The sequence below is a fragment of the Nipponia nippon genome, unplaced genomic scaffold (assembly GCF_047370975.1).
Source record: "Nipponia nippon isolate SJK-2023a ecotype South Korea unplaced genomic scaffold, ASM4737097v1 scaffold_2, whole genome shotgun sequence".
NCBI lineage: Eukaryota > Metazoa > Chordata > Aves > Pelecaniformes > Threskiornithidae > Nipponia > Nipponia nippon.
The window spans coordinates 113486699-113514215 of NW_028262336.1; the positions used below are offsets into that span (position 1 = coordinate 113486699).

A 27517-nucleotide genomic window follows, 5' to 3' on the forward strand; every position below is an offset into this window, starting at 1 on the left:
GCCCCTGGGCGGGCGTGTGGGCCGCCTGGCAGCGCCAAGGGCAACACCGCGCCGAACGCTCAGCGCACACCCCTGGCTCAAGCGCTGACGGGGCGCCGGCACAGGGCGAGCAGCTGCTCCGGCCCCGGCCCCGGCTCCGGCAGCGGGGCGGCCTCGCCTCCCCGCCCTGCCCCGCCCCGCCCGCCGCTCCGGGCCGCGCTCGCTCCGGAGGGTGTTGCCGGGGCGGTGCGGGGCGGTGCGGTTCGGGGCGGCCGCGGCTCCGGCTCCGGCTCCGGCCCCGGCCCCGCCGTCCAGAGGCAAGCGCGTCCCGCGGGTGCCGGCGTGCGCGGTCCTCCCGGGGCCAGCCATGCTGGTGTCGCTCCGGGCTGCCAGGGGGTCAGCGCTGCCCGCCTGCCTCCGCCCGCCCGCCCGGAAACCAGCAAAGCCATGACCGCAGCGCCTCGGGGGCCAGATCTCAGTTTTTTAAAGGAGGAGGAAGCCAGGGCGATTTTTCAGGTGCTGCAGAGGGACGCGGAGCTCCGGCGGGCAGAGAAGGACAGAGTCAGGTACCAGGCGTGACGCCCCTCCGCGCCGGGCAGCGGGGCGGGCGGCGGGGCAGCGGGGGGCGCAGGGCCCCAGCCCGGGCGGCGCGGGGGGGCGGCGGAGCCCGCGCTGCTTCGCCCGGCCGGGCCGAGCGGGAAGAGGGGCGGCGGGGAGCCGGCTGCTGCGGGGCCGCCCGTCCCGGGCCGCTGCGGCGTCGGGACGTGTGGGAAACGCGTGTGCGGCGGAGACGGCTCTGAGTCACGGCGCTGCTCCCCGCGGCTCCCCTCCTTCCCCGAGGAGGAGGTGGGCGCTGCTGCCCCTCGCCGTCTCGCTGGCCGGGGGTGCAGGCTAAGCGCAGGTACCCGGGGCGGCGGCGGCGGCGGGAAGGTTTGCGGGACCTTGCAGGGAAACGTGGCGGCTCTGCGGCGCTCGGGCAGATCCCGGAGCCGATCCTGGCAGCTTTTGGAAACCAAGCCAGGCGCTCACCTGACTGAAAGGTTGTTGACAAGACCTTTCGAGTGGCTTAACTGAGTTCCCTCCGCATTCAGGTGCGCAAGTCACAACACCTTAGATGAGCCGTCTGAAGAAATAGAACGGCCTCGACCTTGTTTCCAGCTCTTATCTCCCCTGTGTGCAGTCACCAAAGCTGTTTGTTTTGATAGTGAAAGCAAAGGTCAAGGAATTAATAAAAATTATGCTGGAAAACGAGCCGTTTATTATTAAAAGTTATAATTTCTGCCTTCAGATGAGACCTGAGGTACCCTGTGGGCAGTTTGCAAGTGAGAGGCGGTGTCCTCTCAGGTGGACAGGTGGGCACTTTTCACAGGGAATGCTTTCCTGTCAGATGTAGAAGGAATGTTAATGAGTAACATTTCTGCCAAGTGGATTTTTGTACTGTGTGTTTTTTATTTCAGTCAAGTGGATTTTATGATGGGCATGGTTAAACATTGTATGTCAACACTGACCTGAATCTTGCAGAAAACTTGTCTTAGTTTTCTGCAGCATGTGAACCCGAACTCAGTTAAGTTTGGCAATTTCTTTCTTCCGTAATTTGGCATTACCTTTCTTTCTTTGATTAATTTCTGTTCTATGTGTCCCATTATGACCCAAAAACGGGAGGAATATTTTGCTGGATAAGGAGAATTACATGGCTGGAGAGTTGTAAGTTTAAAACTCAGGGTGAGACTAAAGCCTGAGCAAATGCAGCGAGGCTTCCGATGCTGTAGAGAGGCTTGTGAAGCAAGAGCCTGCTCTTGAACTCAACCTGCCCCCAAATTTGTTTCTCCGTCTGTGTACTTAGGACTTTGTCAATAGAAAGTGGTCTCTCTTTATGCAAAAGGTGTCAAAATAAACATGGTATAAGAGGATGTTTCTGGTGATGCTTTACTGAGATGGAGTCTACTTTAAATATCAGTTGAAGAGGCATTCAGAAGTTGAGCAGAAGATAGGTGAAGTGTTTATGATCAAGGCACCATACTGAAATCTAGGTTAAACCCTGGATCTGTCAAAGGCTTTGAATGTGTCCTTGGGCAAGTTTCTTAATCTCTCTTGGGCCTAATAAAAGTACTCTCTTTGTCACTCCGCTTGTCTACCTGGTCTTATTTAGACTGTAAGCTCTTCAGGCCAGGGGACTCCCATCAGGAGCAGACGGGTTCCAGGCTGTGTGGTGTTGCCCTGTGCTACTATAATCTAAGTAATAACAGTGATCACCCTGGAGGGCCTAATCCTGCAGTTCTCATACGACCACAGTGAGCTTCAGAGGCTCTAAACAAAATTGCATTTGCTCCTCTTGGTCCCATATGCCTGCTCTATGTCATTCTTGTTACAATTATTTTGATAATTAACTTTGTACACATTTTTTTCAGTTCAAAGGTTTTAAAATAATGCCTGAGCACTGTCGCAGCCCACTCCTGGGATGCTTTCGAAGTGTGATTTTGAAGCTGTATGATTTATGCTATCAATCAAATGAGGCATGTAGGAGGTGCTGTGGAATAGAAGGGGCAGTTTCATCAATATGACGTTTTTGCATGACGTCCCTGAAGTGGTTGTCCCCCGAACTGCTCTTGAGCATGGTTTTGGAAAGAGCTAGTTGCAGCGTGGCAGGGCCAGGGAACAAGTCAATAATAACCAGTGGGCTCACTGGTCAAGTTTGTTCAGTGACCATCTTTACAATATAGCATGTCCCTGTATAGATCAGCCTGGACTGGATTGACAGAGGGAATGGCAGGGAATGGTTTGCAGAGGGAATGGTTTGCTGGCAGACCACAAGTCAGGTTCTAATGACTGCGCTGATCTTGTGCGTGCTGTTTGATGTCATATGAGCAAGCACATAGCTGTCTGCAAATCCCTTAAAAGAGCAATGAAAAATTGAAATCCATTCCCAGATACAATTCTGGAATGTAAAAAAGCAGGAATGGGCTTTTCTCTTTTTACAAGCTGCATTTGTTATATAAGCAAATATTAACACCTGTTAATTTTGAAAGACAAAATCAGAAATAAGATCAAAAGATGAATCCTGACATCCTGCATGGCTTATCTTGTCCAACAAATGACAGTCGTGGTTCAGGGGAGTTGATATTCACATAAACACAGATGTATTGCAGTGCAGCATGAAATACTGACCAATTCCTCCTCAAGAGCATTGAGCTCTCAGCTAAGTAACCATGAGGTCTCTGGATGAATATATATGTATTTTTTTCTTTTCTTACTGCTTACCTACACTGGAAGCTTGATAGAACCACTGGACTTTAGTAAGGCCTTTGACAAGGTTTCCCACAGCATTCTTCTGGAGAAACTGGCTGCTCATGGCTTGGACAGGCGTGCTCTTTGCTGGGTAAAAAACTGGCTGGATGGCCGGGCCCAAAGAGTTGTGGTGAATGGAGTTAAATCCAGTTGGTGGCCGGTCACAAGTGGTGTTCCCCAGGGCTCAGTATTGGGGCCAGTTCTGTTTAATATCTTGATCAGTGATCTGGACGAGGGGATCAAGGGGATCGAGTACACCCTCAGTAAGTTTGCAGACGACACCAAGTTGGGCGGGAGTGTTGATCTGGAGGGTAGGAAGGCCCTACAGAGGGACCTGGACAGGCTGGATCGATGGGCCGGGGCCAACTGTATGAGGTTCAACAGGGCTCAGTGCCGGGTCCTGCACTTGGGTCACAATAACCCCATGCAATGCTACAGGCTGGGGGAGGAGTGGCTGGAGAGCTGCCTGGGGGGAAAAAGACCTGGGGGTGTTGGTCCACAGCCGCCTGAACGTGAGCCAGCAGTGTGCCCAGGTGGCCAAGAGAGCCAGTGGCATCCTGGCTTGTATCGGGAATACTGTGGCCGGCAGGACCAGGGAAGTGATCGTCCCCCTGTACTCGGCACTGGTGAGGCCGCACCTCGAATACTGTGTTCAGTTTTGGGCCCCTCACTCCAAGAAGGACATTGAGGTGCTGGAGCGTGTCCAGAGAAGGGCAACGAAGCTGGTGAAGGGTCTGGAGCACAAGTCTTATGAGGAGCAGCTGAGGGAACTGGGGTTGTTTAGTGTGGAGAAGAGGAGACGGGAGACCTTATCGCTCTCTTCAACTACCTGAAAGGAGGTTGTAGCGAGGTGGGGGTCGGTCTCTTCTCCCTAGTAAGAAGTGATAGGATGAGAGGAAATGGCCTCAAGTTGCATCAGGGGAGGTTTAGATTGGATCTTAGGAAAAATTTCTTTGCCGAAAGGGTAGTCAGGCACTGGAACAGGCTGCCCATGGCAGTGGTTGAGTCCCCATCCCTGGAGGTGTTCAAAAGACGGGTAGATGTGGTACTTGAGGACATGGTTTAGTGGTGGACTTGGCAGTGCTAGGTTAATGGTTCAACTTGATCTTGAAGGTCTTTTCCAGCCTGAACAATTCTATGATTCTATGATCTCTCTTCACCCAGACAGCCCACGCCTTCATACTCATATTGGGAGCATTCTTTGGGGAAAGGCTAGGTGCTTTATACAACCCCTCTCCACCTCCCTTTCTCTCTGTTGCCTTTGTGTGGAGTGGGAACGTGTGACCTTTGTGGACATTTGTGCACATTTGTGTAGCTGTGGGCCCCACTTTGTGCTGTCCCTCCCTGTTCCTCTGGATGCCCTGGCACATCCTCCAGGTACCATGGGCCCTTTCTTGGCTCCCTTGGCAGGCTTCAGACCTCTGTGCCTGGCTTGGAAGACCTCTCAAGTTTTGCTTTGCCATTTATGCAGGAATGAACTGTGTGACCTGTTGGACCTTTATTTGTTCTTGCTACTGACAGGGAGCTGAGCTCCTGATGTGCCCTGGGCTGCTGGTTCCCAGGACCGCATTTTTTTGCCTGTTTTCTCTTTTCCAGTGCCCTCTCGTGGCTCCTCTCAGCAGTGCCTTTGACTAGCAACAGCAAGCCAACCCTACCTGACTCCTTCTCGCACGAAACAGGTTAACAGAAGCAGCAACAGTCATCTTTGGTACAACTCACATGACTGTTCACTGCCATATACACTGAAAATAACATAGAAACTTAATAATCAGTAATCACGTATTTAATAATTTAAAAGAAAAAATACACATTAGTTTTGGACTTGGGTAACACCCAGCTTCAGTATTCTTTGTTGTTCATCAAATCCAGTCTCACTCATGATACCAACTTGGAGAAAACCTCATTCATCATAAGCATTAGCGTGGGAGAAAAAATGGAATATAGGGTCTGTATATCAGTATACATGCATTGTTCTGTAATAATAATTTCAATGTTAAGACAGGAGTCCAACTCAGTCACAAAATGCTATTTTAGTAGCCTGGTTAATGAAACTGGTGATTTTGCAGATGCTTGTGGAAGAAGGTTCCTTCTCCCAAATATTTCAGTATCAGTTAGACGCCCAGGAGGAGACAGGGAGGAATCCAGCGTGTTCAGAGGACAGTATAATGTTCAGATGGCTCCCTAACAATTCGGTTTCCATAAGGACACAGTGAATGCTTGCTGTAGGCACAGGTATTAATACCGCAGGTCAGCTTTCCGTACATAATGAAATAGGCCTGGAAATCATGACATAAAAACATTCCAGGTCTTATTTGACTTCTGGTTTCAAGGCTTCAGGGTGCACCAGGCTCATCTTCTCAAGCTTTGTTCTGCAGCTGCTGGGGACAGAAATTAGAAAAGAATTGGCAGGTGATATTTGCATGCAGAGCCCCAGGTCCCAAAGGCTTAACAAACCTGTAGGTGCTTCTCTTTTCTGTCCTTTCTTCAGGAAGCCAATGGGCCGGGTGACAAGTGAGGCTGGCTGCTTCCAGTCTCCTCAGGACAGCACTTCAGAGCCTGGCAGGTAGCAGAGGGACTGGCAGTCCCTGTAGGAAGGTTCAGCAGCAACAGGGCAAGAAGCTATGGGATGCAGAGGTGGAGCTGCTGCCTTTTATCTCCGGGGCAGCTCCTCCCTCTGCAGAGTGCGGAGAGGCGGACAGTGCCCAAGCAGTTGTCTTTCCAGTCAGCTTTGGGGCTCTGATGCCTCAGACTGCCTGAGCACTGGGTGCAGAGGTGCACCTCCACCGCTGAAACAGCACCAGGGCCCCAGAGAAAGCAGCCGAGACGAGCAGAGCCAGGAGACATGGAGCCAGCTACTTAAAAGAGGCAGCAGGTAGGGGGTTGTGGCATGAGAACAGGTAGCTGGTACATTTGCAGCTTTTCCAAAAAAGGAACAGTTGGGAGGTACAGCAGAAGAGCTACGGATAAATAGAGAATGTATTTAAAAGGGCAGAAGACATCTGAATTCTTTAATTATTAACGGTTATTTAGGAGATTTGTCTGCTTTATATAATGCCCCTATTATGACTACATACAATAGCCTTGTGCCGTTTTAGTTTATTAATCCTTGAGAAAAAGGTAAATACTGTTATCTTCACTTTCAAATGAGACACTGAAAATAACTGAGAGACTGAGCCATTGAACAGGGAAATTAATCTACTTCCCTGAATAGCAGTTTACCTGCTAGATCATGTTTCGAGAAGTAACTATGCCTGTATTGTTATGAGGAATATTTTCTTTTTCAGTGGGAAGAATGGAAAAAAAATTAATTACCAGCTCCAGAACATGTCTTGGGCATCAGCCACTGTTTATGAATAGGAACTGAAAAAAAAAAGAGGAAAGGAAAATGGAGCTTTTGAGAGAGAAGACCACTCATTACCTTTGCTTCATTTTGTTTTGCTTATTTCCAGGTTGGCTTATGATTTTTTTTTTTATTTAGTAATTTATTCTTATAGATCGATGACAATGAGAATAGATGGCAGCAAAGCAGAGGTTTGTTTTAATTTTTACCTTCAAATTTAAAGATGGAAAGCAAAAGAAATTAATTGGGAGGTACACTCAGCACCACTCGCCGCTCCTCTCTCGGTGACCCATTAACAACATAAGATTCTTGTGGGAAAGATTAATCCCCTCCTTACTTTGTTCTAGACAGTCTCTACAACACATCATTTGGACTTAGTTATTTGTTACAGGAACAAAACTGTTCTTACTGCCTTACAGCAAATAACTTACTGAGTTCATAATTTGTTGCAAATAATTCCTTGACTGTATTTTCGACTGACATTTGCTCTCACAGGTCTGGCAATAGAAAATGGGAATAAAATGCTGCGTAGGGAATGTATTTTTTGCCTTTTCCATGCTCATAACCTCGGAAGGCATTCGTTGCGGAGGTGCAGCTATACTCAGCACCCTCTTGGTGCTTTACTTAATTTGTCTTGCTTACCGTTTGAGGGGTCTGCCATACCAGCCTTTATTTTGGCTTATTTGCAGAAGTAGTCCTGTTGACTGTCTCGCAGCCTCTCAAAGACTAAGAATGACTTCTTGGGTGTTAGAGATCTAGATTAGAGGCCCAACTCCTTATTATTTGAAATAATTTTTAGAGTCAACCCCCCAAATACCCATAAGCTGCATGGGTGAGGAGAGCAGGATACCAGGACAGCACCACTTGGGTATATTGTTGTTCCAGTGGAGCTCCCTCCCTGAACAAAGCATTAATAAAGAAATTGTTTCACAAGAGATACTCCACCCAGGATGTTTCAGGGCACAAGTGCTCTACCGTGTCTTGTTTGTGGAGGAGATGCTATTATTATTTACTACTGATACTGCGCCACTGGCGTGTTTAGTGGTTTGTAAACACTTACGAAAACAGATCCTTGAAGCCCTGAAGTACTAATATGCTAAAGAAGTGTAAATAGAAGCAAAAATGGCAGGGAAGACTGTGATTTAAAAACCTTTACTCAGTTTGGTAAACAATTACTGTCATAAATAATCCCACTTTGGGACTCCCCTTGTTCGAGTGGGAGTACTGTAACCAAAGGCAATTAGTTAAGTTGCATACCAAGTTTTTTCCTCATCCCTGTGTCTTAATAATCCTATCTTGTGGTGGGGCCTGGAGTCAAGGACTGGGGCTTCAGGTGAGCTGAGGAAGAGCAGGTGGTAACAGCTGCGGGCAGGTGGGTGCAGCGTGTGCCCTGTTCTGTTTCGGCTTTAGCCCCATGCATCTGGACTAACTAAACCGAATTCTATGGTGTAACTCCAGTTTTACATCTACAGACCAGGGTCCGGACTGGCATTGCTGCCATGTCTTTGGTCTTGTCTTTTCATAGTAAATTTTTTTCAGTGTTAACAAAAGGTCAATCCTTTCCTCCAAAGCTTTGCACTTTGTGTTTGAGAGCAGGGTGTTTTCCACAGCGTGTGGGGGTGCAGAAGGAGACCCAGGAGCACCTTTGCAGTGTGTTGTGTTTTGAAGAGCCTGTCTGGTAGTGCACTCAATGTATTTCTTCACGTTATTGGTGCCATGGGGGCTCCCCACAGGGCTGGCAGGGCAAGGCCTCGCCGCCAGGACCGGTCCCACCATCCCACCACCCCAGCCGGTGGCAGCCCCAGCCTGGTCACTGTGGAGGCGCAGCAGGGCTGAGGCCAGGCTGTGGGGTTGAGTCAGGGTCAGGATCAGGATCAGGTCCTGTGAGTGCAACCAGGTCCACCATGGTCCGGTGATCATAGGGCAGGGCCCTGGCGATGATGCAGGGCCAAGGTCAAGCCGTGAAGTCACATCAGGGTCAGGGCTGGTGATGGTGACCAGGGTGAGCCATGGCCCCATGACGGCTGGGCAGGCCAGGGGTGGGGTGGCTGGGCTGAGGCCAGCTTGGGACGTCAGCCCGTGGGTCAAGGCCCGGATCAGCGGGGCAGTGGCTGTGCACAGACACAGCTGGGGATCCTCTGGGGCTGTAGCTGGGGCAAGGCCCAGTGAGACAGCCTCTGTTTAAAAGCAGCTCCCAGGGGAAGGAGCAGTGGCCCTTGCTGAGGCTTCTGCCTGTCTTCATGGCAGCTTTCTCCAAGGCCACCAGCTCTGCTCTTTCCAAGCTGGCCCTGGGCCTGGCTCGCCAAACCTACAGGATTGGGAAGGACATGCTTAGGGCATTTTCACCCATGCTCATTAAACAGAGGCCTTGCGCCAGGGTTCAAATTAATGTTTGCATTTTCAAGTGACAAAATACTGGAAAAATTAGAATCATAAAACTGGTGAGGCTGTACCTCGAGTACTGTGTTCAGTTTTGGGCCCCTCACTACAAGAAGGACATCGAGGTGCTGGAGCGTGTCCAGAGAAGGGCAACAAAGTTGGTGAAGGGTCTAGAGCACAAGTCTTATGAGGAGTGGCTGAGGGAGCTGGGGTTGTTTAGTCTGGAGAAGAGGAGGCTGAGGGGAGACCTTATTGCTCTCTACAACTACCTGAAAGGAGGTTGTAGCGAGGTGGGGGTCGGTCTCTTCTCCCTAGTAACAAGTGATAGGACGAGAGGAAACGGCCTCAAGCTGCACCAGGGGAAGTTTAGGTTGGATATTAGGAAAAACTTCTTCACTGAAAGGGTAGTCAGGCACTGGAACAGGCTGCCCAGGGAAGGGGTTGCGTCCCCATCCCTGGAGGTATTTAAAAGACAGGTAGATGTGGTACTTGAGGACATGGTTTAGTGGTGGACTTGGCAGTGCTAGGTTAACAGTTGGACTTGATGATCTTAAAGGTCTTTTGCAGCCTAAAAGATTCTATGATTCTATGATAATGATTATTATTTTTATTCTTATCTAGCCCACTTTCTGATGTTACTAGGGCTGCCAAAAAGAAGATGCTTGTTGAAACTGATGAGATTTAAGCCAAGTCTTACTGTTAAGCCCATGGGTAGATATTTTCTAGGTCCAAGCTTAATGGCAAAAGTAGAATTAATGGGGCTTTGTCTATATGGATAAATTGACCAGGCTTCAAGAATAAATAGGTCACGCACAGCAGTCCAAGCTAGCATTAACTACTGAGTAGACAGTCAATATGGGGAGTTATTCTGGGGTAGCTAATGCAGAATAGTCCAATTTTGTTAGTTTTTCTATGGAGTTGTGACATAGTTAAGGACTCGTGTACATTGTAGGAAGTCTGTGCACTTCCCAGGTTTGACCTTTCCAATAGAAACGTTTCTACGTTCTCAACACTCTCTGTCTCCTCCACAATTCAAGTGCAGAAGTTAAAACAATAATTCACGTTACTGGGAATTGGAAATGGCTGTCAGGTGGAAGAAGACAGCTTCCCATACTAAGCAAGCAGAGTCATGGAGTTGCATGGAGAAGAGAACTGTCTGAAATGCTGAAAACATCATCAAAGTATGGTCACTCTCACTTTAGCTCGGCTTTCTTATATATGTCTCTTAAAAGTTGTTTGTAATGCCGGTGGCATGTGCAGTAGAGTCACGGGGCCTCTGGAAGGCAATGCCCGTGAGGTGTAACACACACTGCCTGTCCTTGCTGTAAGGAAAGAAATAAATATCAATCTGCAGTGAGCAGCCTTGGAAGGACCCCAGAAATGTTTTCAGGTGCTGACAGCTTCTACACACTGTGTCCCAACACCTTCAAGTCCTCGCACATATTTTAGATATATTAAATTGGCTATGCCAGGAAGTCAAAAAAGTGTTGCACAGGAACATGTCTGATTCATGTTCAGAGTGGCTGGATATCTCCCCTGGTACTGACACAGCTGTGCTCCAGTGGCGTTTTCAGGTTACGTGTGTCTTGTAATCCTGTCAAAGACTGCAGCACATGCTTTCTGTGGTGAAGCCCGAGGTGCTAGAGTTTTGCTGGGTTTGGTCCCTGAGGTACTTAAGATTCTTGGGTCTGTCCAGACATGCAGCACTTGCACCTCCTGTAGATGTAGCTCTTGGAGAGACCTGGCTAAGAGCTGAAAGCGAAGCTTGTTGGGCTGTGTGTCAAGACTTCAGCTGACGTTCATTGGTTTGTATCAGATACTCTTTTGACAGCATTTGAAAAATGTTGCATGCGTCCATCTCCTTTTCTTCTTTACAATGTAGTTTTTGTCAGTGGTTTATGTATACTGAATTTAATCATCCTTTAAAATCTTTTTACTCTCTGAATCTAGTTTTCAAATCAAGTGGAGTTTGGCCCAATGGAGTTTTTAGATTTGGGCACAGAGACCCCATTTTCTTCTGTGTTCTGTAACTTTAACACAGGACTATATAGACTAAGGACTGAACTCAGTTCAGCCTTTCCTGTACGTGTTTTAAATTGAAAAATTACTTAATTCCCCGGAGCTGACAGTCTGAAAAGTTTCACAACTTATAGAAATGCATTAAAGCAAGTAGGGAAAAATTGGGAATTTTTCTTGAGGATTTGTGCATCTAAATGTTCACATGTAGTGTATTTCTAATCCTTTTTTGCAGCTAGATTATTATGCTAACACTGTTAAACGTACCAAGCTGTATTTAAATGTCTGCATTTTAAACTACCAGAAACTGTATTCTTCTTATGAGTCTTACCTCAAAAATAAATAGGTATGTGTACTGGTACCATACTAACTGTGACCAAACACATCAAAACCACAAAACAAAAGCTAAGAGTATACGATGAAGAGTGCAGTCTGTTGGCACTTTATTGCATATATATTCTTACACGGTTTGTGGTTGGAATAATGAAGGAACTGCAGTACTTCTGCTTGCTGTATCTGTGGATTTCTGGAAATAGGGGCCTGAGTGCAGAGAGCTGCAGTCAGGCAGAGCTGCAGCAGTGTGGCTGGGGGGCTCTGCAGTCTGTTTCTTCCTGCATTATAGACTTGCGTGTTCTTACATGTATATTTATATGTATATAAGTATATATAAAAATATATACATATAAATATTATATTGAAAAGTATTATTATACTATAATATTTATATTTCCAGTGGAGGAGTTGTGATAAGTTATGAGATTCTAAACTGTTACAGCAGAGGATCTGTGTGAGTATATGTTATATACATGTATATAAGCATTGTATTTCCAGATGAAAAACATCCACTGTGTCAGCTTTTAGAGCTTACATTCATTTTATGACTGCTTTCCTTAATTTAAAGCAATGTAAACGAGGCTCTTGTAGTGTTACAGTAACACATAAACTGTGTGCAGGTACACTCTGACCTTCTGTCTTACTTCTGTTGACCAGAATCTTGCTTCAGCTCTGTGTGAGACTCTGCACAATTATCTGAGCTTGCAAAGGTGTATTTTGAGAGCCCTAGGCTTCAAGCTTAGCTCTGTACAAACAAATGTCTAAGCCTGTCTGGAGCCTCTCAATTTTAGAGCTCTGTCCAGGCCCATGGGCTATCATACACAAACCTGCTTGCAGAGATGAGATTTCGGTCTTCTTTTGAAACCAATTCCCCTCATTCAGAGTTCTCGCCTGGCCTGTATCTGTTTTCTTGGTTTTCCCCTTATATTGTTACATAGGAAAGGTTTTGCATAAAGGAAGTCATACAATAACATGAGGAACAGCATCTGCATTGTATCTTTGTAAGGCAGTTAAATTTATAACACATGGCTGAGCTGTAAATTACTTGCATAGATGGCTGTCTCTTTGCATGCTATCGATATTTATAAAAGGTCTCACAATCAACGAGCAGCTCTGCCCTGGAAGATTAAATATGTCTGCTGTTAATCATTAGCTTCGGAAGTACTGGGAGACCTATGAAGACCTGATCCCCAGCCTTCCAACCCATCATGCGGCGCACACGCTATACATGTATGTTTACATGTACGATTTCCGGGACAGAAATTCAGGAGCCCAAAACTTACTCCTGTCATGCAATGTTTTTGGATTGAGACTACGTCTATCCCTGCAAACAAATCAGAATCTTTGCATGGAGAATTATATCCATTGCACCTATTAGCAGGTATTAATGCTAATGGGAATTCCTATTAATTAAGTCATCTCATTAGAGATATTAATTACTACCATTCAGAAGCTATGTGACACACTTCAAAAATGATAGGTAGCCTTCCTTTCCATTGCATCATGGATTTGTTTTGTTATTACCATATAATATTGGTAGGTAGCTTGTGGGTATTGACAGCATAATAAAAGTACACCCTTTTTTTTGACCTGTCATTTGCAGCCTGTACAGAGAGATTATAAATCATCTGTAAAACATTCTCAGAGTGGAGCTTTCCCCTGTTCTGCACTCACTGTAGAGGAAATAGCAGAGTCAGCCCGAGCTGGAGAGTCACCGACAGTTGTGGCATTACTTGCAGTATTTCACACCATTCACTCTTGTTGACCAGCTGCCCAAAGCACTAAAAGCTTTCATATTCTGAGTATATATAAACTCAATTAAAATATACATACTTATAGCCTTTTCTATTTGTTCCAGCAGGGCTGAAATAATGTTTTCACTGTAAACCCAGGGTAGCTGCTAAAGAAATGGTTTCATGTTAAAAGTAATGTTTTGAGGCATTGTTACAGCTTGAGATGTGTGATTAATCGCCCTCAGTTCCCGCGATCTGTTTGCAATGCTCTGTGCTTTAAAAACTTCGCTGTATGAAGGCAGTCGTTGAGCTCCTGGTTTCTGAGCTTTAACTGAGAACTTCTGATTCCTGAGCTGCCGGAGTAGAGAGGAGTTATGTGGTTAGCACGAGAATGAACCTCATCCTTGCCCTTACAACATTTCCTAGTTTTCTGTTTCAAAGGAAAGTGTCGGTCTGTGCCGTTGCCCCGGGGAACGGACAAAAGCTTCAAGGGGAAACGGAGTGTTGGACTCGGTGAAGGAAAACAGCAGCTAGAGTAAGTTGTCTGCAGTATATTCATTTCATATAGTTTAATATGACAAGTTAATGCTTTGGGAAAAAAAACAGGTAACTTTTAGCCACTGTACAGAGGGCACTTAAGTTAAAAAATTGTAGACACAAAAGACATTGTGAGTTATAGAGTGAAGTATTCAGTGCACAGTGGGAGTCCGATGAGAATGTTTCGTGTATGCTGATAGTCTCGCTGTCTTTGTGGATTGAGTGTAATGAATGTACACATTGCCACACTATTAGGCTATCTCAAAGCAGGTGATCAGTTTTAATTTAACAGTAGAAATCCGCTGAGTAGAGGTAGTGCAATACTGCTCTGTATTTTTTTTTGTCTCATGGATGTTCTGGCATCTAGATGGTGTGTGATGCGGCCGATTATTCCTTTGCTCTGAGAGACTGGAAGCTTTGTGAAGCTTCCAAAGAATTTTACAAATACAAATACAATCATTAATTAAAGAAAATCACTGGGTCAGATTTTGTGATTTTTCTACTTTTTAATTAAAGAGAAGAGAGGTGAATATGGAAGGATTTTTCCCATAAGCAGACAAGGTGGAACTTCAGTAAGGGCAGAAAACACGTTCTGCCTTTAACTCGCCCATGCCCTGCCTGTATCCCTGACACACACGACAGGACTTACTGTGTCAGTCTGATGTCTACTGTCAGTAAAGCGTTCTGGGGTCAAAATGACATTTACTGTTTGCAGCTATCTGCTTAAGCAGCCCTACTTGCTGCTTGAAAGGGTACTACAGGGTGGGTATCAAAATCATGTGTAGAAGTGGTATCTTTGTGTTTAAAGTACTTCTGCCTTTTAAAGGTACAGTCTGGGAGGAAAAAAACTAGAGAAGATTAATTCCCTTTTCACTGTCTCCCTGCTCGTTTCCTGGTTTTGCACATTTCTGGAATCTAAGTATTTAGGGATAATTGTGAACTGGCAACTTCATGCGCCTGTTGAAGTGGGATTGAAAACATATCCCATACAGTTCAGTGCTGGGCTCTGAAACGTTTCCCCTGTCCTTCAGGTGAACCTTTCTTGGCACTTCCAGTTACTCCTTTCCACCCAGGGCTGTCACCACTAGGTGACTCTCCAGCAGCCTGACCAGATGCCTGTTCAGGACAGTGAAAGTCCTTCCATTACGTTCATTGGTATTTAGGTCCTGGTCAGAAAGAAACACTGCACCAACACACTCTTTGGTCTTCCTTGTTGTGGCACATCCTCTTTGCCCATACACATCTTTAGTTTTATTGGTCACATACTCAAATATATCTTCTGAAGGCAACTTAATGCGTTAATGGGCATTATAAAATCAATACATAATAACAAAAATGACAGCAGCAATAATAATAATAATGAAAAGGATGAAGACTTAGACAGAAAACTAGTAGTTGGGGGGAAGAGAAAATTAAATCTGAGTGGTTGATTAGCAGCGACCTAGCATTATTACCAACACGACATTTTGTTCAAAATAGAGGCGGCCTTGATTTTTCAGAGAATTACTGCAGAAATGCTTAATTTTACAAATACAAAAGCCAAAGAAAAAATAAGTGTGTTTTCAGCTAGATCTTTTTACACTGTCTTGTAGTGTGTGCAACCAAAACATGGGAGTCAGTTTTCCTCTCTGATTCACCTACTTGTGCATAATGTTTTACATGTGGTAATGAAGCTGACTTGGTTTATTGACATTAGCCAAACAGAAAACAGTAAGAAAGAAAAATAAACAAAAGATTGCTTTAATGTGAGCAAAAATGTACCAGCTACTAAGAGTAAAGACTGCCTTAGAAAATAGACCTATTGTGTGTCTGACGTGCCAGGAAAGAGTTATCTTGGCTCTGCGGATCGTTAGTTTTCTTCCTGGTAGGATTAACCTGCCACAGGAGCTTCTCTGGCACCTTGGAAACCAGAAAGTTGTTGTTATTGCTATTATATGTTTATATGCAATGGTGGACAATATTTTTTTCAAATTACTTCAGCTGTGTTAGTCTTCGCTCTTGTCAGTAATACTTCTTTTCCCCTTTTTTTTCAAATAAGATGACAACTTGAAAGTATGTCCTTAAATTATTTTTATAAAATTAAAAGGAACTATAAGTAAGAAAATATTCTTGCATATGCATTTTAGAGCTACCTGTGGCTGTGGTAACAGCCAGGGTTTTCTAGAAAATTAACTAGCCATAGAAATGATAGAGATGCGCAGTTCAGCAGTGCAGCATGATGTATAAAGCAGTGGGCAGGTGGTAAATTGAAGCAAAAAATTTTAGGAAAGAACTGGTTCTTCAGGCACTATTTTTTAACATCTCTAGGCTTTTCTCACTGACAAAGTGAGGAATATAAACACAGTAAAGACATAAGCTTGCTTTAGGTAACTGTTTTTGCAAATTTTCTGCCCTGCTGTAGTTTTTATCTAATGCTTTTGGCACTGTTTTTACCTGCCATCCTTTCAGCCTTGTCTTCTCAGACACTGAGAGCTTTGATCCAATGAGCAAATACTGGTCTGCTTATCCTTCGCACGGTGCAGTTCCTCGTGTTTGGTGGTTGCTGTGTATCTGTTCTCTCGTGAGAGGTGTGGTAAGAGTCCTTTAGGGCCAAATTCTGCTTCTGCTGAAATCAATAGGAATCATAATTTCTGCTTTGGCAAAAGTGGGATTTAGTCCTCTGTCCCCTGCAAGCAGCAGAGATGTCCCCAGATGTCCTATTTGGCAACCCGGTTTCTACTGCCTTACACATCTGTCTTCTGCTTTATGTTCAGGATGAAGACGGTAGAGAAAATACCTTGCCTCTTACAGTAGCAATTAAAGCTCCTTATTATCCTAACAGGAAGTGGCAGGGGGAGGCTGCAGCTCTTCTCACAATATTTATGATAACCCACATGAAAGTGTAGTACATACAAACATTTAGGTTAACTTTTCCCTGAAGATGTCTGTATAAGAAATACTGGGACATCCTCGTGCCAATAAGGAAGAGATGTTTTTAAAAACAGTGCAAAGGAATTGCTCCCAAGTGATTCATTAGTTTAGATGCTGTGTAGGATAATAGATGGGAAAAGGTAACGAGGTGCAGCCTGTGAGGTCATTTGGGATTGCTGCCTGCTCCGGTTTGGGGAGCAGTCTCCTGTAGGTTATCCTGGGAGCGGAGTTGCCTTTAATCCTGCAACAGCTTCCAGGTACTTTTCCCAGTCGCAATGGCGTTGCCTCCTCTCCAGAGGAAGTGGCTCCCCGTGTCCAGGGTGGCTGTAGGGAAACGAGGAGGAAGGATGGATGGAGCAGGCAGGGAAGCAGGATTAGTACATTTGGTTTAGAGGGCATTAGGTGTTTTGACGCTCCCACGGAGCAGTGTCTCAATACGTAATTTGCAATCCAAGTAACAATAGCGCTGCCTCAAAGGCAAGTTCATCGCAATACTGACTGCAGATACCATCTTCTGCTGTAATTGTTTCTTGAGACGGGCTTTCCTTCTAGTTCACAACTGTCCTTCGTTAGTATCATGAGGGGGCATGTAGACTTGACAGAGCAGGTATGTAGGGAAATGATGTGGTTTGGCTGGGAGTCATCGCAAATGAGAAATATTTAATAGTCATCTGATACTGCAATTACATATTATGTCTCATACCAGTATTATTTGGTACCCACGTAACTATATATGTAGGGTTCAATATATGGGCCTGCGTGTGTGTGTGTAAATATAAATACGCACAAGCAATTTAAAGGGTTTATTTCATGAGTTGGGGATGACAGCACAACTCAAAAGCAGCACATTCACAGATAATGACTGCAGATAATGCCAAGCGTGTACCAGAAGAGGCTTTAGTGTTTAAATATTAATGTCAGTGTTTGTGCAAGATTTCTAATACCTTTTTTGGTGAAAGGCACGTTCGTGCAATGCCCGATACAGTCGATGTTAGCGTAAGTGTGAGGTTTTGTATGTTTTCTTCTCTCTGGAACGCATAAATGTAAAGCAAATTGATACCGATGTATATATACGTAACGCCAGCTTCCCGGCGGCGGGGGCGTGGGCTGAGGAGCTGGGGCAAGCAGCGCGGCCCGGCCGGCGCCCGCGTGTGGTTCCGCCCGCCGCCGCCAGGTGGCGCCCGGGCGCCCCGCGGGAAGGGGCCGGCGCCCCGCGTCCGGAGGAGGAGGCCCGGCTCCGCCGGGGCGGCCGCTGAGGGGCCACGGGCGGGGGTGTACGAGGTGGTCTCGGCTTCGGGGCCTCAGCAGCACTGCGGCGGGCTTGCTTTCCGGGCGATCGCTGTGACCGCAGCCGCTCCCAAAACACCTCATGCCTGGCCCCGTGCGCCTTTACTCCTCCCGGTATCTTGGATCCCCTTTGCTAAGGCCACGGGAGTGAGGTCATGAAGTTGGCGCTTGAGAGCACTTTGTTCATCGCCTCCTCCTGTTTCACATTACTGCTAGGCTGTTTTCCATGCTGCAGATGGCGTTTACGGTGTTTAGTCACTCCCATGGTGCAGTAATATCTGTGATGATTAACATTTTTGCCTTTGTAATAAGTTTGTTTCAAATGGCTAGTGCTTGTGCATGTGTCTGTGTAATCTGCTTCGAGGGAAATACTCACTCATTAACCAAAAATGCCTCTCTCCTGCCCTCCTATTCTTCAGACGCCGCCAGATGAACAGTAGGTGCTAGTATGGACAATATACCCTCTGTCAATTCCAGATGGAAATCCGTCCGTGTCCAGACTAGATATTTAACTTCAAGTTTGCTTTGTGAAGTAAAGTTGTCTCAGAGAATGAGCATTTTTATTTAAATTGACAACCGAAATAATTTATGTTCTCTGAGAGCATCTGTATTCCTAGACATGGGTTTTACCACTGATTAAGGTGGAAGATTTACATGAAAGCCTTGCTAAAACAGTGGTATTACATCTCCAGGCTGTGCATGAAGTCTTGTTCTGTTGCCATGAGAGTCAGCTGGAGCGTGGATTTGCTGCGTTTGCATCCGTACTTTAAGCACTTGTGTAATGTAATTTGAAAACAAATAACTTTGCATGTCCGTTGCACTATTGCGACTCCTTTGCAACTGTACCTTGTTCTTTTATGTCCAGATAAACAATTCATTCCTGTGACCTCTTGGTCTAGAACCTGAACTTGCTACGAAACAGCTTCTTCAGTTGCAGCCACATGTGTGTATCTCGTTCAGGCTTCGCCTCTGCGTGGCAAAACATTCATATTCATTATTAGTTGCTTCCATACATATTAAACACAGGCAGAATCACTATGCAGCAAGGAAAGAGGAAAATGTGATAGACTCGTTGAACATGTTGCATGAATACCTATTAGCTGAATTCACAATTTATTATTCTCCTTGACATAGACAGTGTGTGGTGGGCACCTCACTGTCAGGGCCTCAGAGAGCTTCCTCTTGAAAATCAGAATAATCTTGTTATTGCTTCTGCTTAAATGAGTGAATACATATTTCAAAAATTGCTTTGTTAGAGTATTATTTATTGTAATTCGATTATTGGCTGAATCTAATCTTACTTTCAATTAGTTTTATAATGCTTATGAATTATTACCTCATTTTTGCAAGGAAGAAGGATGCACTTCTTCCAGGCAGAGAATAATGCAAGCATATGTGTTGTCCACTTAGTCTCATTGTTAAGCTGGAGAATTCTGCTGTCACTAAAACTTATGTGATTGCTGTGAATGTATCATGTCCCACTGTATCTTTAAAAAAGTCATTATATGTAGAAATATACTGTAAATACTTAAATGAACAACAGAGAGAGTTCCTAATGATGTGCCTGTAATATCTAAAATAGCTTAAAAATAAATTGTTTGGGTTTTCTTTTTCCTTTCTAGCAAACTTCTGAAGAGTAAGAAGTCTGAAACAGGGCTGCAGGGAGTGACTGGAGAATGGTTTGAAGAAATACAAAGAAAAAAATTTCAGAATTACATTGATGTCAATAGAATGCTAAAACCACCATTAGAGCATCAGCTAAGGAAGAGCAAGAACACCAGTGAGTTTCATTATTCCATTTCCTTATCTATGTGATAATGGTCACCAACCCAATGTCTTAGAGCATTTCAGAGTGTAAATAGCTAAGGAGTTTCTGAAATGGCATTGAGTTTCTTCTCATGTCAAAGTTTTACCAAAGATGTATTTTCAAAATGCCTATGTTTCTTTAAGCAGACTCTGTTAAAAGCACAGCTGGGAGTCACAGCAGAAAATCCCTGGTATTCTCATCCCATAGTAAGAATCATAGAACAGCCCAGGTTGGAAGGACATCGGAGATCATCTGGTCCAACCTTTCGTGGCAAAGGGAGCCTGGATGAGATTATCTAGCACCCTGTCCAGTCACGTCTTGTAAACCTCCAGTGACGGGGACTCCACTACATCCCCAGGAAGGTTGTTCCAGTGATTGATTGTCCTCACTGTAAAAAATGTCTTTCTTAATCAAGATGAAATGGCTGTAATTATAGTAAATATAGTGGTGCTTTCCCAATAAAAGCAGTAATATATACTTTGTACAAAAACTCTTTCAGTTTTACCTAGTTTTCTTAAAGAAACCAGAAGGACCTAAATGACATTTGGAATAAGTAGGTAATCTGAGTTTAGGTGAAAGAGGTTTGACTGTATCAGTGTAAAACTTTTCCTGGTCTGGGCTAAAGGCATGCCAGTGCTGATTATCAGGGCAGGTGACAAAGCCTGGAAAGCTGGGCTGACCAGGAAGCAACTTCTGCAGATCTCATTTCACAGGTTCTGTTGCCCATCCAAAATGAAGGCACACAAGAAAATGGTGTCTCTATAGCACGCAGGGCATTCTGTGCTTTTTCATCTTCCATCCAGATAGTTTTCATGCATAATGTATGCTTTTATTCCATTCACATTTCTGCATGTTTTTCATTGAGCTCCTATTTGTGCTTCATAGCAACTGGAAGCAGAGTCATGTATTTCAAAAGAAAAGTGAAACTCTAGAAATTTTCCTGAAACTACAGACCCACACAGAACAGATCTCTGTCTTTCCTGAACGCAACATACCCTCTAGTCTACAGCTATCTACTATTTTTCTCTTTCAGAGATGGTCTAATTGATGTGTTAGCTAACTAAACTCTGTGTAATTGTTCTCTGGTATTTAACTTTGAAAGCTGCTGTTTCTATTTCAGATCTGAAGAGGGGGTTGTGTGCCTCAGAGGCTTGTCTGATATTTCCAACTGTATGAGTTGGTTTAATAAAAGGTACTACTCCTACCCACAAGTCTTGCTCTGTCTACATCCCTAGACCATCCTGGCGATGGCAGAGTGCTGTTAGGACTCTCCTGATGTCACCTTCGTTGTCAAGTCAAACAATGCCAGGTTAGGCTCTGAAAGGGGTAAAGGATGCAGCATTTTGTAATAACACAGTGATTGTCACTGAAGTGAAAGCCATGTATTATACGCAGGATTTACATCACATGACATAAATTATTCACTTCATTTTGGACGTGCTGCCCCTTGCTGTTGTTATCAGTGACACTTTGCTCCCATTTCTGGTTTTGCTTTCTCCTACAGTCATTGGATGAGCCATTTTCAGGCTGTGGTACTGTTTCAGGCATGTGATGTTTTAAATGGAAAAAAAAAAAAGATGCAGTGCCTTATTCCTGAGTGAAGTCATGTTTCCTTATGTCCTCCGGTTTCCTGTGGCATGTTTTAATAGCAGACCCTGCAGTTTCTTTCCCTAATCTGTGAGCAGATTGCCCTAATCCTCTCCTTCACACCAGTTGCCAGCTGCTTTTACAGGCAGACTGGGTTTATGTTCCGTTTGAAGAAATCAAATCATAACCTTCCCAAAGAAATCATTCATGATATCTTGCATTTAAAATACAGTTCTGATATGCAGTTTGTAGCAGAAAAAATGTACTCCAGTGGCCGTGGGAATCCCATCATAAAGAACTGTAAGGTACAGAAGACACCTTAGTCTGAGTTACTGTTATGTAGTTACATTACAGTCTATTAAACCATTGTATAGTTAGGGTTGTCATATTTCTTACAAAGGTGAAAAGAAAGTGACTAATGATTGTGGCTGCCTCAATTTTCAAATGTCTAATTTGCCTGTATTTTAAAACGGTCCTGTTTTTCAAATGTTTGAGTGCTGATTACTTTCTGAAAATCAGCCTCATTTATCTTATGTGCATCACCCAAAAACAATAATGCTTTTTGAAACTTTAGACCTGTTTTTCTTTCTCTTAGTCTTCTAGTTAGTCATTATAAACCAGCATGTCACATAGTCTGTCCAAAAATGTCAATAAAACTGGATTTTTCTGGCATAAAAGGTAAGCAAAAGAAAATTGTATATGAAGACGTAACTTTTAATGTATATTTTAATACTGTATTTAGTAAGAACTTGAAATAAATCAATTTCTGATAATGTTTCTAGATCATAAAGAATTAAAAATGTCATCCTGCGCAAATCCTCAAGCTCAAAAGAACACTTCAGCTTCCTTTCTGGGGTTCAGATCACCTTTTGCTTGGCTTTTCTCCTTTAGAAAATCAAGGAAAAACCAGACTCAGAAGCAACCACGGTGAGCTATAATCAGAACATACATTATTTCCAGCTTTAAAAAAGTCTATGAATTGTTCTGTGTTTTGCTTAGAAAACTTTGTTAAAATTATTTTTCCAGTCTCTGGCCTTTCACCTCACTGGGAAGACTGGGATTTTACTTGGTCGTGTAATGAGAGATTATCTGTTCTGTGTCAGGAGAATGAGGACTAGGTGGCAAGTAATAGGTAAAGTCTCTTGGCTAAATCTGTTTTGCTCAGGGTTTGCATAAGGGCTTTAAGTGTATGAAAGCCCCCAGACTTAGCAGCGGCTGCATCCTATTGAATTCCCTCTCAAGAGGACAAGGTGTAAGGCGCATGGGGGTCTGGCACCCTATGGCTGTGATATAACAGGAAAGCATAGCTTTCTCAGGCCATGGCAGAGAGTACCAGCCCCAGGCACCTCTGCTGCATCAGTTCCCACCATTTCTAGCCCAGAGGCAGCTTTGAGGCATGCCTGCAGCTTTAGCTCTAGCTGGGCAAACAGGGTGGCTCTCCAGTGCTTTTGTCTTCTGTGCTTCATCAGGGCTTTGGTTTCAACTGGATCTGAACCAAAGATGGTCTCATCTGCCGTGCTGGAGCTGCTGTTTGAAGACCATCCTTCTCCCTTGCCAGCCACAGGGTTAAAGCTGCTGTTCACAGGGAAGGCAGGGCAGGGGGCTGCCTCAGGCTGGTCAGGCTGACTGTTCTCTCCTAACTTTTGTCCTGTATGGTCCCGTACGTCAGCAACACCTGAGTGAAATATTATTATTTTTGAGTGCATCTTAGGGTAATGCTTGGGACTGGCAATCATTGGTAAAGGTGCGTTGTCCAGTGAAATCCAACTATGAAGCTGGAAGATCTTTGGCACACAGAGCTGATTTTCACTGTGTTTGTGAGTCTGAGGCTGGTATTCTGGTCCATGCCTGGGGCTCCTAGGTGGCATGACGCTAAGACAAGGAACAGCTATAATAAACAATGACAGGGAATGCAAGCCTCTAAAGAAATTATGATTAGTCTGATATGTAGGTTTTGTAGCACAGCAGCTTGCCTTTGTGGAGTGTTTGTATCAAAGCAGAAGGAGATTTAAGGAGAGGTTTGAATAGAGGCTGTGAGGTTAGCTTTGTGGATGTTTACTGGTAACAATTCCCCTACATAGCAATGCAGCACAGAAAAAAAAATTCGCAAAGTTATAACGCTGCTCCATACATGTCATCTGCTCCCTCCTTTTTCCTGTGACGTGGTGATGCCCCTTATGCTGGGACACACCAACACTGGACCGCAGAGTAAAGGGGCACGTGTGTAATGGAGAATCAGATTGGCAGTGCTTTGCTGTAGAATCTAAGCATTGAAATGATTTCTTAATTTAAGAAGGCAAAAAAATAAACCATGCCTACTCATTGCATCAGCTTTTCTAATATCTGTTTATCTGGCTTGTCCACAGAAAATCTATTGTATCTCAGGCTCAGATGCCTTTGATTTCTTACTAAGTACAGCTTGAAAAATAAACAAGTCAATCCTGACGTGTAACTGAGCTGATTGCTACAATTTCTAGTCACGCCTCTCTGTCGAAAACTTCCCCCACCCTCTTCTAGGTGTTGCCGTGGCATGTGGTTTGCTTTATGCATAGACAAAGCACTGAAATAATCTGCCTCTCACCAGGTAGAGTTATTTTGGAGAGCTAGTGAAATACAATAGGAGGCAGCACTGTAAATCCTGTAAGTAAGCCTAACTGGCAGAAGCTTTTAAATAGCTAAATATTAATGGCTGTTTAGAGGGTCCTTTCCGTACTGGAGAGACAGTTTCATCAGCTGCGGTGGTGTTTTGCTGTGAGAATAAATTATGGATGCTGCAAAAAAGAGTATGCTTATGTGGAGATACAGAAGATGCTAATAAAAGGTTTGTAACTGTAGTCTGAAGGTAGTGAAATGTTTGATCGCTTTTGGTTCAAAGGTGTTCGGTGTTCTTGAATTCATCTTTATTCTTTTCTAATATGAAAGTGTAATTCATACTGGAAAAGAAATGCTGTTTAATTGTGTTTTCAGCATATTTGATTTATGTGTCTGTTGCTTAGCGGGCTTCTTATGTAGTACTGATAAGAATAGTATAGAAGAAAACGGATTACAGTCTGACATGAGACAACTCGGAGATGGCCTGGGGAAGACAGGTGCCTCAGTGAAAATGCTAATTTGCAGCAGATTTTAATTCACGGATTTATATTATTGTTACCAGTACTGATAGTAGTAAGTAGAGTCATCTTTTACATTTAATCTTACATTCGGTTGTCATAAAAAAGTTACATATGTATATAAGTATAAAATATAACTTCTTGTTTTCCATAGTAAGTAGTATTTTTCTGATGGCAAATATTTCTGAATTTGAGCAGTAATTTAACTTCTTTTCTGTTTATGAATAATAGATAATGTTTACAAGTATGTGTGTATGCATGTGTGCATGTGTGCGTGAAATAATGTAAACATTGCTCAATATCCATAACCAAAAAAGAAACTGAATTACTTTTTCCTAAAATTAAGCAATATTTCTCTAGAAGTAAGCAAAACTTTAATTTTGAAATGCTGAAAAACATAAAAGTGTTCAGAAGAAATAATGAGGCAGTTTGAGAAGTGGAGGGATTGGCACAGGGAAAAGATTAAAATAACCTTGTCTGTGTAAGTTGGCAGGGAGGAACATAAAGCAGGATGCAACGATCAGTTATTTCTGAAAGAACAGTGACAACAAAGACATGGAGGGATTTAGAATGGTGCCAGAGGTGCAAATGAAAATTTAATTTTTGCCTAGACTATCATAAGACATTTCTAACTAACATGTCTACTTCGTGTAGCTTCATTGCAAGGAGCAATTAACGCAACACCAAGCACAGCACCAAGTGGGGAGAACTGTAGAGCATCTTTGCACAGTAAAGCTGAAGAAGAGACCTTCTAACAAAGCTTTTACATTTTTATTATGCATATAATTAAGGTAATTTGCTAAGCCACAGGATTTCATGGAACTTGGTTTGCAGGAAATCACTGTAAGAACTCTGAAACATAATTTTCATTCTTAATTTGTTGTAGAAACATTAAAACATATTCAACATTATTTTAGTTTAAAGGAAGAGCTACATATATCTCTGAGTCCTGGTCCTGTAAACTTCATTCACCGGGAGCGGTAACCCACTGAATTAATGGCTGTTCATAATCAGTGCTACAAGGAAAAATTAGGAATTTCAGATTCAGATTGTCTGGCTGGATCCTAAGCCCACTGAGGTCAACAGGCTTGTTTCCTTTGGTTTCAGTTGGACCCCATGTCAGAGAGGAATCCTGGTTTTATAGTTCACAATTACAGAAGAAAAAAACAAATTGCAGCTTTCAACTGTTCTTCCCTGCCTCCAAGCACATTGCAAACAAATGACAAAGCACTTCAGGAGGAAAGGCTGGGCCACAAAGAACCTGCCAACAAGCCGGTTTATACTTGCTGTTGAAGCACAATAAAGTAGTCTACCTGAGCACATGAAGGTTTTAAGAGCCTAAGAACAAGGTCATTCAAAAAGACTTTGAGACAAACAGGACTGAGCAGAACCATCTTTCCCTGCTTCACTTTCTCTCAAGAATTAACTTCCTGGGAAAAAGCAGTTTCTGAGAGAAGGAAGAACTGGCAATAGGCACCAGCTGAGCGACGTTTCCTTCAGGGCTTTCGAAGGGACTGGGTTTGCTTAGTTGTAAAATAAGGATCTGCAGACTCGAATACACTCACTGAATTCAAGTCCTGTTCTTGTTTCTTTGGTTTATTTTGTATTTGTATGTCTGCAAGTCACCCTGTAGAACAGAATACCTTTTATGTTCAGGGCTTCTCGGCTTGTTCTAACCACTGCATTACTCACAGACGCTCTAGCCAGTTCTCCGTCAAGCCCTTGCAGTCTTATGTAGCTTAGGAAATCAGATGAGCCTTCTACCATGTGTTAAGAATTGGTAAATAAAGGCTGTTTTGGGTGAGTAGCAGCAAGTTCCAAAGTTCAGACTGAAAGCCATCTGCTGTCTGTCTGTCCTCCTTCGTTGGGGCAGACCACAGCTCTGCGCCTGAGCAGGGCGAAATGAAAGAGAAAAACAACAGAATTGCAGATGCAAACCACTTACAGATTTACAAGTGGTTAACTTTGGCTATTCGTAGTACCTACCAAATGATTGTTGCTTGGAAGAGGAAGTAATACCATCTTATCGCAGTGCTGGATTGAAACAATTACTTCATGGCTGTTGCAGACATTGAGGTATCAGGAGGCTGAGTTCATTCTTGGCTGTGCAGCTACAACATTTGTAAGCTGACAAGGCCAAACTGAATAGTACATTTCCCCAGCATTTTTTTGTTAGCAGGATATTTGTGGGGGGAAGGATGGATTCTTCATAGAGCAGTCTTTTTGCAGATGCTTCTCAATAGTTGTTAAAGAGAAACTGCTGGATATTTACTATCTGGGAAAATTACATCATGTTCCTTTTCAAAGCCAACGTTTAAATCCTTCTGCCTACAGATATGACAGTTCTGCTAGCCCATCTTCGAAAGTGGAAGAAATGGCAACAGTAAGTAGCTTGTCAACTTTATTATCAGCAATGTTTAAACCACAGATTTATAAAAAACTAGTACCCTTTGTTTAGGCTGTTGATATAACACCTTTTTAAGTAGTATTCTTGGAGTTCTTGTTTTAAACACTGAGTAAAATATCTGTGTTGTGAACCTGTTGAATGCCGTAGAATGAGCTTCCCCTGTAAACTATACAAGTCCAAAGGTTTACTAGGTGAGCCCTAAGTCTAGCTCTGCCCAGGTTTCAGTTCTCTCTTACTGATGGAATAATTACATGGATAATTTCCTAGGCCAAAACCCTCACATATTTTGGCAACTGTGACCACCCTGCAAATAGGTCAAAACTCACACTGAATAAATGATGAGTGTATTTACTTTGTTTCTTTTCATTTGTACAAGGGTGAAAAAGAGTAGCTGTCTTGGGCAGGCAGTAAGCTATAGCCTCTCCTGCAACATTTCCATGTGCAGAATTACTGTGTAAATGTAAATTTTGACAGTAGGAAATAATTTTTTGGCTGAATGTTCCATTTTATAAGCACAAGCTCAATTTAAGCATGAAACAACAGATTTATTTCTGATGTGATTTAAGTGCACGCTGTTGAAATAAACAGACTTCCTCCAAGGATGATATTTGCTATTTTACTTACTTTATTGCCCTGTATTACTAACATGTCTTTCCTCCTCTTCGGTTGTGTGCTATAACCACAGAGGGGACTAAGAAGGTATGCAGTATATAACCGAAGGTATAGCGGAGGTAAATTGGCCACCTCCCTTCTCTCATATTTCAAAAACAAAGGGATAATCTATATTAATATATGACTGAACAAAGA

General features: G+C 43.7%; 1 protein-coding gene across 4 annotated transcripts in view; it reads left to right on the forward strand.

Moving 5' to 3' along the window:
- The first annotated feature begins 235 nt into the window (after positions 1 to 235).
- The window catches only part of EXPH5 (exophilin 5), a 38049-nt gene continuing 10767 nt past the window's right edge, over positions 236 to 27517 (forward strand). Inside the window, exons 1-5 of one of the 4 annotated variants that reach the window (XM_087756898.1) lie at positions 6114 to 6136; positions 6549 to 6713; positions 19422 to 19579; positions 21976 to 22120; positions 26638 to 26686. In XM_087756898.1, coding sequence (XP_087613024.1) covers positions 19531 to 19579; positions 21976 to 22120; positions 26638 to 26686 — 243 coding nt within the window. In that variant the 5' untranslated portion in view covers positions 6114 to 6136; positions 6549 to 6713; positions 19422 to 19530. Of the gene's footprint in view, positions 546 to 6113; positions 6137 to 6548; positions 6714 to 10691; positions 10789 to 18160; positions 18236 to 19421; positions 19580 to 21975; positions 22121 to 26637; positions 26687 to 27517 lie in introns of those variants that run through there. The other 3 variants (XM_087756896.1, XM_087756899.1, XM_087756897.1) reach the window with 3 other exon arrangements.